Raw genomic sequence first — 9,654 nt, forward strand, 5'->3', positions numbered from 1 at the left:
GGGAAAGAAGAATTTTGAGACGGCCGGCTGGTGAGAGGTGCCGGTTCAAAATCGCTCTCGTTCCCCGTGCGCATCCCTGTGGTCTTTGCTCTCACAGTGCCAGTCGTGACGGCGGCAAATAAATCCAGAGTAAAGCTCCCATACACAGTCGCATCGAAAGCGACGTGCCAAGGTTTATCTTGCAGAAAGCGGGTTACTTGAGAAGAGCCCGCTCAGTTACCTGGAATCTGTCGGCAGATGTACCTCTAAGCGTAGCTTTTTGGCTTTCCTTTTGACATGTATTAGGGCTGACTATTACAAAACGCCACAGGGAGGAGAAAAAAAAAAAAAAAAGCTCCATATCTACGATTGTTTCTGAAAGTTCTGAAAGCTGTGGATAAAACTCATGTACAACTTTGCAACTTCTCCAAAGGACAAAAGTATAGAAATCTTCTTTTTAGAGTGTTATGAGGCATGGAGCAGAGAAAACCCACCAGCAGGAATTAGATAGGAGTATAAAAGCGAAAGTGGAAAATTGAATTTGTTAGTGTCCTTCTTGGTCTGACAGGCACATCTTAACTGTTGCGTGCACTTAAGGAAAAAAGTCGCACACCTTTCCTTTTCAGCTCCTGGAAAATTCCTGATACATTTATCCAGCCTGAATTATAAGATGACTTAATCCTAGCACCTCGTTGTATCTTAATTAAAATGTTTATGCAACGAGGAGGGTCATGGGCGCACACTCTGTTCAGATATCTTCGTTCTGGCTTTATTTGCAGTTGCTTTTTGCAGGTTCCACCTCCTAAAGCGGTTTCGATGTAAGAGATTTTGCGTGTGGGCGAGGAACTTGTGGATGTATTAAGGGAGGAATCCAGCTGCACACTCTTTGCTAGATAACTGTGTTATCGGCTGGCCGTGCCTGCCCGTTTCCTGGTGGCTGTATGTCTCTATTTCCTCCTGTCTCTATTTCTTAATCGTAGAGACCCAGCTTCCCCAGCGCTCGCAGGTGCAGCGGTTTGTGTTTTACAGGGGCTACGGCAGCTCATATTTTGTGCTATTCATCCTCCTTAAGGATCAAAGCTCTTCTGAAACAGATTACTGGCCTGAAACCAAACCACTGAAATGGTAATATGGTCGTTCTTAAGAAAAAAAGTGTAGGTATTTTCTGGTGTTTTCCCATCAAGTACCTGCCCAATTTCTGTATGGCACACGCCGGGAATCAATAGAAGTTAACAAGTCCTCAAAACATTCCCCATCTCTTTGTTTAATCTCCTTTACAATAAAGCCAAGGGAAGAGAATTAAAAATCTTTGAAGTATATTAAACCTCAAAAGGCTCAGCCAAGTAGACTTAAAATAGTCACTTATTTTCCAAAACTGGTTTGTCGAGGAACAATAAAAGGAAGTAAAATTTATGGAGAAATTATACAGTGGATTTGTCACTTAAAATATCGTAACTGTCTCGGGGACAATACCCCATGCTGAGGATTAATGGTCCCTCCAGACCTTTGATTCACCAGCGCCTTTTCTTTGCCCTTGACAAATTGGATTTTTAGGAATGGGAAGGTCGCCTGGCCCATTGTCTGCCAGCCATTCACTCCGCCTGATTATGCAGGAGGGTTAGGGAAAGGCTCCATGTGACCCTCTTGGATGGGACTCCGCAGCTGCTCGAGGAGCCAAACTCTCTCACCAAACTCTGCGCCCCAGAGCATCCCCCTGCCAAGGGGTACCCCTCCTGCTCCCGTTGAAAAGCCGGCGTCCACACAGCGCCGCGTCACTCTGCGGGCGGAGATACGCCTGTGCTCATCCTCCCGCCGCCTGCCGCTGTCACTCCGACCCCCTTAAGTAGTTGGGGTTCCCGAGCGCTCACACCCAGCGGCAGCGATGCAAACCAGCAGGGCTCCGGCCATCAGCGTCAGCGCGGAGAGCTGCATCCCGGCTGGGCTGCGCCTGGGTCCTGTGCCGGGCACCTTCAAACTGGGCAAGTACCTGTCAGACCGCAAGGAGCCAGGACCCAAAAAAAAGGTATTTTCCTACGTTCACTCCTGCACCGCTGGACTTTGATTATTCGTTGACTCGGGGGAAGCCGGCTTTGGGAGAAGAGGCTGCTTCCCCCGTCTCTCTTCGATCCTCCCTTCCTAGAGCGAGCCAGGAAAGCAAAGGGAAGCATTTCCAGAACGTCCTGAGATGTCTCCCCGCGGTTTTGCCAGGAAAGCCTGCCCGCTCGTGCCCTCTTTCCCTCCTCCCCAGCGCCGGGGCGCCTAGCCCGGCCGGCCTCCGGGACGAGACCAGAGGACCCGGGGGCTCTCCCGGAGGAGTGGACGCTCCCCCGCCTCGGACAGAGACGTTCTGGAAGCGTCGCCTGAGCCCCGTGCCCGATGTCGGAGGGCCCTGGACCCACCACCCAGCCCCCGCCCCCCGGGGTTCTGCTCAATGAGGCATTGCCCCTTTCCCTGGCAGAGCCGGGACGTGCCACGGCCGGCTCCTCTCTCCTGGAGTTCCGGCGAGGCGAGGGCGTGAGGCTGTCACAAGCCCCCGGGTTTTGGCTCAGGAAGGAGCAGGGTAGACGCAGATGCACCCATTTATTTCTGCGGTTGGCTTGGGTTCCTCTTCCCGGCCGCGATCCTTTGGCTTGGGCCTGAAGGGAATGCGGGGCGAGAGGACCGGGGCTACCCGAGAGACGGCGCCGGGGTGCAGGTCGCAGGTGTCGGGGCAGCCCAGGGCAGCTCAACCTTCCCCCAAATCCTCGGGGGGACCTCCTCCCCTGGAGCTGCAAACAAGCGCACAGCCGGAGCGGGAGGGATGACGGCCACACGGCTGCGTGCTTCGGGGTCAGCCCGTGTCCGAGCGAAGGAGCGAGGAGGAGGCGGTGAAGGGCTCTTGCCCCGTCCATCAGGCTCTTCAGGGGGCTGCGGATGAGACCCCTCCTTTCGCCCCTCGGGCAGCCGCGGCTCACGCGTTCCGCTCTGATTTTTAATGCACTTTAATTGTTTTTAAACGCTCTGCCAGCCCACTCAAATTTATTTCTCATCTGGCTCCCTTGGTTTCTCGCTTTAGACTGCTTTGTTCCGATGACTTTTATTGCACGGTCATTCAGGGAATGGGCACTTCATTTTCTCTTTGTATGGGCAAGCAGATTATGAAGTATTGGGCTACAGGGACTCTGTAGCTAAGCAGAATCTTCTCCCCCTTTCCCCTCCCCATCTCCCGACAAGTCCTGCATGTCACAGTGGTTTTGCACGGACTCAGAGACAAAAAAAAAAAAAAAAAAAAAAAAAAAAAAAAAAAAAGTGCCTGGGCATTTAATTTAGCTTTAAGCGAATGTATAACAGCTGCGACTGGACAAGGTGCATTTGGATCAATGCTACCCAAGGGAAAAATCCTGTAAAAATCCTGTTTCCCCTCGCTGGGCAGAGGGTCTTCCATCCTTACTCTGCAGAGCTGCAACCACCGCTAGGCAGCCGGATCTCTTCCAAGGCACCTGAGAGCTGGGGAATGTCCTACCCAAAGGTGGGTGAGGATGGAAGCATTAAACAGGAGGCAAAAGGAGATGCTCTCGCCGCTGCTTTCAGCTGCGATGCTCAGCCTCCTGCCTAGTGTGGGGAAGCAGTTCGATGGGCCAGGCAGAGCGGGCAGGCAGGGGGACGGGTAACCTTTTTGCTCTCTTTGTGTTTCGTTTCACGTGAAAATGACAGCAGTACCGCCTGTTTTCCAGGTGCGGATGGTCAGAGGGGAATTAGTGGATGAAGCCGGGAGCTCAGCACTGGAGTGGATAGGGTTAATCCGAGCTGCCCGAAACTCCCAAGAGCAGACACTGGAGGCTGTTGCGGATCTGCCAGGAGGACAGGTACCCCACTCGCAGCTCCGGGCTGTCATGGCACCTCTCTCCGCCACCTGCCTCCCCTCTCAAGCCTCCTGAAGAAGTTTCCTTTCTTCCCTCTCCAGATTTTCTACCGAGCGCTGCGAGATGTCCAGCCGGGAGAGGAGCTTACCGTCTGGTATTCCAACCCTCTGGCGCAGTGGTTTGACATCCCCGTCACGGCCACACCGACGCACGACGAGAAAGGTAAGCAACCAAATTAAATGAAACAAAACAAACCCTCTTTAGCTGACACCTTTGCCGGGAACTCAAACTGCGGTAGGCAAACGTGGGCCCTCAGAAAAATAAATGCCAGTACAGCTGCCGTGAATTTAACCCACCATCCTTTAAACTAAGACTCCATCTGCTTACATTTAAAGGGTGATCTATTAACTCGGTAGCGTATGGAAAGGCCCCCGTGCGTCGAGTTATTCCGTCGTCGGCCCGATTTAATGATTCTTTGATAGGCAAATGGGGTTTCTGTGAAACATCGCTACAGTTGGTATGTGGCTCAGCTCAGCTCACCTCACCCAATGCTGTTTCTAAAAACATCGGGTTTACCTTCCATCCTCAGATTTCAGAGACTCTTTTCAGGTCCTCTTGCGGGTAGATTCACATAGTCAAGCCAAAACTGGGCAGTACTGGGCAGTCCCTGTAAATTAGAATATATTAGGTAAAAGACAAAATAGGCGTCAAATCACACTGAGATCAGGTTACGCAAAGATGTTGGGAAAGGGAAGACACCCGTCTGGGACGGCTTGTTTCAATCCGCAAACCTATTCTTAGCTGGAAATACACCGGTGTTAACAAAATGATACGATGGCAACACATTAAAAAAAAAAAAAGGGCGAGGAAAAAAAAAAAGACGAAACACTTCAGCGTTCACTTGCCGGGCTTCTCTGTCGGTGGCCACCCCCTTCAGCTGGTCCTGGGTCCGGACGCTCCCTGGGGCGTCGGTGGCAGCAGCTGCCTGTGGGCACTCCTCGGGCTGAGCCCGCTCCGCGGGAGATGAGAATGAGGGAACCCCAGCCGGTCCTGTTTGACGCAGAAGATCCTTCAGCTTGGCAGTGTCCCCGGGAAGGGAGTGAGTGCACGATCCGGGCAGGAGCTGCCCCCTCCCCCCCCGTCACGGCTGGCCGCTCTGCAAGGTGACCAGGGTCCAGCCCGAAGGGATAGCTGCGGGAAAGCCAGGCTCTGGCTATTATATCACATCGTGCCATGTGCAACAGCGCAAAACCCTCCTTGTACAAAAACTACACCCGGAAAAGAAACTCTTGGTCACATCTCTGTCCCCGCCACGTCGAAAGGCAGTGAGGCTATGCATCTGCCGAGGGTCACCCCCTCGAAAAGCCTGGCGAAGTTTCGGCAGCAAGGAGGACACGCGGCTGTGCTGCGCCCTACTCCTCTCCAGCAGCCCTTGCTGCGGATGGGTACCAGTGCTACTCGGAGGAAAAATGAAAGAGAGCTCAGGTCTGCAAGAGGTTCCCAGCGTGTGGCATCTCCCTCGCCCCGTCGAAGCAAGGCTGAATTGCAAAGTGACCCTACGGATCTGCTGTGTCTTCGGTCCACAGTTTCCAGACTGATTAATACAGACTCAGAAAAAGTGTATCAGCATGCTTGAAGTGCTCTTGTTTTAATGATCATATGCTGACAAAAAAAAAAGCAGAAAAATCAAACTAAAGTCCCAAACCCCCACCAACCGTAAAAAGACAGCGGAAGGAATTCGGAGAGTTTTTTAAAAAAACACAAAACGAAAAAAACAAACTAAATCAAAAATTTGGAAGTCTTTTGTGTTCGACCTCTTTAATTTGGGTCACCGTGGTGAGAAAGAGGTGGTTTTTGGTGGGAGTGTGCGGTGGTTTTTTTTTCCCCCTGGCGCCGTTCTTGTTGAACTGGAGCTGAGCCGGGGAAGCGCCGAGCCGGGCTTGGTGGCGGTCGGAAGCCGGTCCCGACCATCTTTTGCTGAGGATACCGGGACCGACCCGCGCTACTGAAGAGCCCTGCATAGGCAAACGAAGATAGCGGAAGGGAGTCCGTGGCGGTCCGTGGCCGTATTCCTTTCCATCCGTACCGCTTCTTTACCCTTTTTCCCATGCACGGCAGTGAGATTGCCACCCCCAGCGGCCCGCTGCCCCTTCCTCTCTGGGGCCCGGGCAGACACAGTCCCGTCTCTCTCCCTCCCCGACGGGGCGAAAACCAGCGTCCAACGCCTTCCTAATGCCGCAGATCCCCGGGACTGCCTCTCCACGGCTAACGAGGAAAGGCTGCGCACGGCGGCGAGGACACATGCGGCGAGATACACGCAACAGCGTGCGATGCTTCCACGCGAGTTCCCACACGAATTTCTCGCAGAGAGCGAACATTTCGTTTTCCACCCGCAGCGGACATCGACTGACCCCTGTCAAAAGTGTATCGGGAGGCTGGTCACAGCCATCGCATCCACCCCGGCGACCCGCCCTCCCCGGGTGCCCCGACAGACGAGGGGCACGATGCAAGGTCTCACCCCTGTCATCCCCCACGGGATTCCCTGAAACGTGAGGAGCTGCTCCCAGGCCTGGAGGGGGCTATCATTTCCGTGCGGCTCTTGGCCTCACCTTAGGTGTTTCGGTGCATTAAATTGAGGGGTGAGGGTCAGCTGGGGACGGTCAGGGTGGGAAAGAGAAGAAAGGGAAATTCAGGGGCTTATCAGTGTAGTATGGTGACTGGGAGAAACGAGAGAGAGTAAGATGAGTACAAAGAGACAGAAAAATAGAAGAAAGGAGAGAAGGAAGAGGAGAAGAGAAAAGGAAAGGGGAAAGTGGGGGAAAGGGGGAAAGGAAGGAAGGAAGGAAGGAAAGGAAGGAAGGAAGGAAGGAAGGAAGGAAGGAAGGAAGGAAGGAAGGAAGGAAGGAAGGAAGGAAGGAAGGAAGGAAGGAAGGAAGGAAGGAAGGAAGGAAGGAAGGAAAAGATTTCTAGACAGGTGGCCACAGAGGCGGCATTTCACCGTCGGGGCTGGGGAGATGCTCCTCCTTGGGAGAACCCTCCTGGCAAGCAAGGCCAGGAGGGGGAGAGCGGAGTCTGAGCCTCTTGCAGTGTCGGGCAGCCACCACAGCCGCGGCCACCGAGGTCTGTTCCGCTTGAGAGAAGTCGAAATGGGACGGGGTACAAAGGGCATTGTCCTCTGAAAGGGAACGATTACATATGGCCCATACATATCGGATATTGTCTCGCCGCGTAATGAGGGGCTCACGATCATTAGATTGGCCTTTGTTCGGTGTAGCCGACTCCCTGACATACGCTACCTCCTCTGCAAACGCCAACAGATGGGCCCTCCGACAGGCGACTCGCGGTAGCAGCTGCTCCCCCCGGCCCTACGGCGCCCCGCTCGCGGGAGCTCAGCCCGGACCGCGCAGCGCCCGCACCGCTTCGCTCCGCGGCACAGCACGGCGGGGGCGGGACGAGGCAGAGGGAGCGCGGGGATGCGCGGGGAGGTACGGGGATGCGCGGCCGCCGCTGACGGGTCCCTCCGCTTGCCTCCGCAGGGGAGGAGAGGTACATCTGCTGGTACTGCTGGAGGACCTTCAAATACCCCAACAGCCTCAAGGCCCACGTCCACTTCCACTGCGCTCTGAGTCACGGCCGGCCCTTCCTCCATCACGACCACGGCCGGCCCGCTGCCACCGCCTTCGGCCTGCCCCCCAAGGAGCTGCCGGCCGCCTCGCTGCGCGGCCATCCGCCGTCCGGCTGCGGCCCTCGGGAGGCCGTCAAGCGGGAGGCCGTCGTCGCATCCCCGCCACTCGCCAAGCCGGCGCTGCCCAAGCGGGCGGCGGGCAAGGAGGAGCAGGAGCGCGCCCTGGACATGAGCGTGGGGGCCGCCCGTGGGCCGGGGCCGCTGCTGGGGCCGGCGGGCGGCAACGGGCTGGCGCTGTGCCCCGGGGCGCGCTCCGCCTTCCGCCCCGCCGGGTCGCTGCGGGAAGAGGCGCGGGGCGCCGCCGCCCTCGGCTTCTCCAAACTGCTGGGGGGACTGAAGGCGGGACGCGCCGCCACCGAGGCGCCGCCTAAGTGCGGAGCGCTGCCGGGTGAGGCCGCCCCGCAGGCAGCGGCGGCGGCGGGGCTGGCTTGCGGCGGCGGGCTGCGCGCCTTCCCGCTGCTGTCGCCGCTGGAAGAGGCCTCGGCCTTCCGGCAGGTGGAGCGGGGGCTGCCCGCGGCCGCGCTGCCGCCCGCCCGCTACCCGCCGCTGCCCGGCGGGGCCCTGGAGCGCTTCGCGCTACCGCCCTTCGAGGGGCTGAAGGCGTACGCGGGGGAGTGTGGGCTGCCGGTGATGCCGCTCACCGTCTACAACGGGGAGCTGCTCTACGGGGCCGCGCCCTACTACCCGCTGAAGCTGCACCTCGGCGGTCTCCTCAAGTACCCTGAGTCGGTGTCGTACTTCGCGGGGCCGGCGGCGGGTCTGCACGCCGCAGAGCTGGGCTCACTGGCCAGCATAGACCGGGAGATCGCCATGCACACGCAGCAGCTGTCCGAGCTGGCGGCCGAGAAAGGCCGAGGGAGGCTGGAGACGCTGCCGGCGGGGGCGGCCGGGGCGGCCGGAGGAAAACCCAAGACCGGGCACCTGTGCCTGTACTGCGGGAAGCTGTACTCCCGCAAGTACGGGCTGAAGATCCACATGAGGACTCACACTGGCTACAAGCCGCTTAAGTGCAAGGTCTGCCTGCGGCCCTTCGGGGACCCCAGCAACCTCAACAAACACATCCGCCTGCACGCCGAGGGCAACACGCCGTACCGCTGCGAGTACTGCGGCAAGGTGCTGGTGCGACGCCGCGACCTGGAGCGGCACGTCAAATCCCGGCACCCGGGGCAGAGCCTCGGCAAGGCGGCTGAGGACAAGAGTGACTCTGGCTATGCGCAGCCCGAGCAGGAGCAAAAGACTGATAACGAGAGCGATGTGGATGTCTGCTTCACCGACGACCAGAGCGAGCCGGAGAGCGGCAGCCGGCACTGCGAGCAGTGATGCGGGAGGCGGCCGGGGCGGGGCGGGGTGAGGGGAGCGCTGCAGCCCCCCTTCCACTACTCTGGGCTCCGGGGCGGTCCCACGGGAGGCCGTGTCGCGGAGGAGCGCGGGCTGGCGGGCAGAGCCGCCGGCGGGGCGGGTAGGGGTGCGCGGGCGTCCCCGGGTTCCCTCCACCGCAGCCGGGACAGGGGCCGGAGGGCGAAGCCCTGGCGGGCCCAGGATCCCGCTGGACAGGCACCGCATCCCGATAGGAGCCCGCATTTCAGTGGCCATATATTTTTATTGTACCTTCGTGTCGAGAAAATTGTGCCTTTTGGAAACGATTTTTTTTTCCTATGCGCTCTCCCATCACTCATTCCAGCGGTCTGAGCCATGGGTCTCAGCAGCAGGCCCGGGTCTACAAGCGCCTCTGGCACCTGTACACTTTATTTGACACCTTACCTGTGCTTGCTCGGGTCCTAATAAAGCAATACCAACAGCTTTTTGGGAAAGACAGGAAAAAAAAAAAACCAGGCAACAAAATGCCACTCTTGCAGCATGGAAGAGGTTCGCATAACAGGTGCACCATTTGATCAAGTTGCAATTATTTATAGCAGATAATATTTGAGTAACAAATGTAAAATAAATATTGAAAAGCATGACTCTAAAAGCACGCACTATATAATTTTAAAGGAAATACACTCTCTGTTTGGTAGAATACAAATGTGGTGTATGTTTGTTTTCTAATGAACGATGTACAGTGGATACAGTATTTTGGTCTTGGTTCCAGTTTGTCATGCGATTTTTTAAAAAAAGAAATAAAGTTACTGACAAACTACTGTTTGCCTA

The 9,654-nt window shown here is 56.6% G+C and overlaps 1 protein-coding gene across 1 annotated transcript; it reads left to right on the forward strand.

The window, feature by feature from the left end:
• Window positions 1-1,523: 1,523 nt before the first annotated feature.
• On the forward strand, window positions 1,524-9,364 carry PRDM13 (PR/SET domain 13). The gene is made up of 4 exons (XM_030269353.4): window positions 1,524-2,002; window positions 3,693-3,824; window positions 3,923-4,043; window positions 7,358-9,364. Exons 1-4 carry the CDS (start codon window positions 1,862-1,864, stop codon window positions 8,824-8,826), a joined length of 1,863 nt encoding a protein of 620 aa, XP_030125213.3. The 5' UTR covers window positions 1,524-1,861; the 3' UTR covers window positions 8,827-9,364.
• Window positions 9,365-9,654: the final 290 nt, after the last annotated feature.

This window comes from Taeniopygia guttata, chromosome 3 (genome assembly GCF_048771995.1).
Source record: "Taeniopygia guttata chromosome 3, bTaeGut7.mat, whole genome shotgun sequence".
In the NCBI taxonomy this organism is placed as follows: Eukaryota; Metazoa; Chordata; class Aves; order Passeriformes; family Estrildidae; genus Taeniopygia; species Taeniopygia guttata.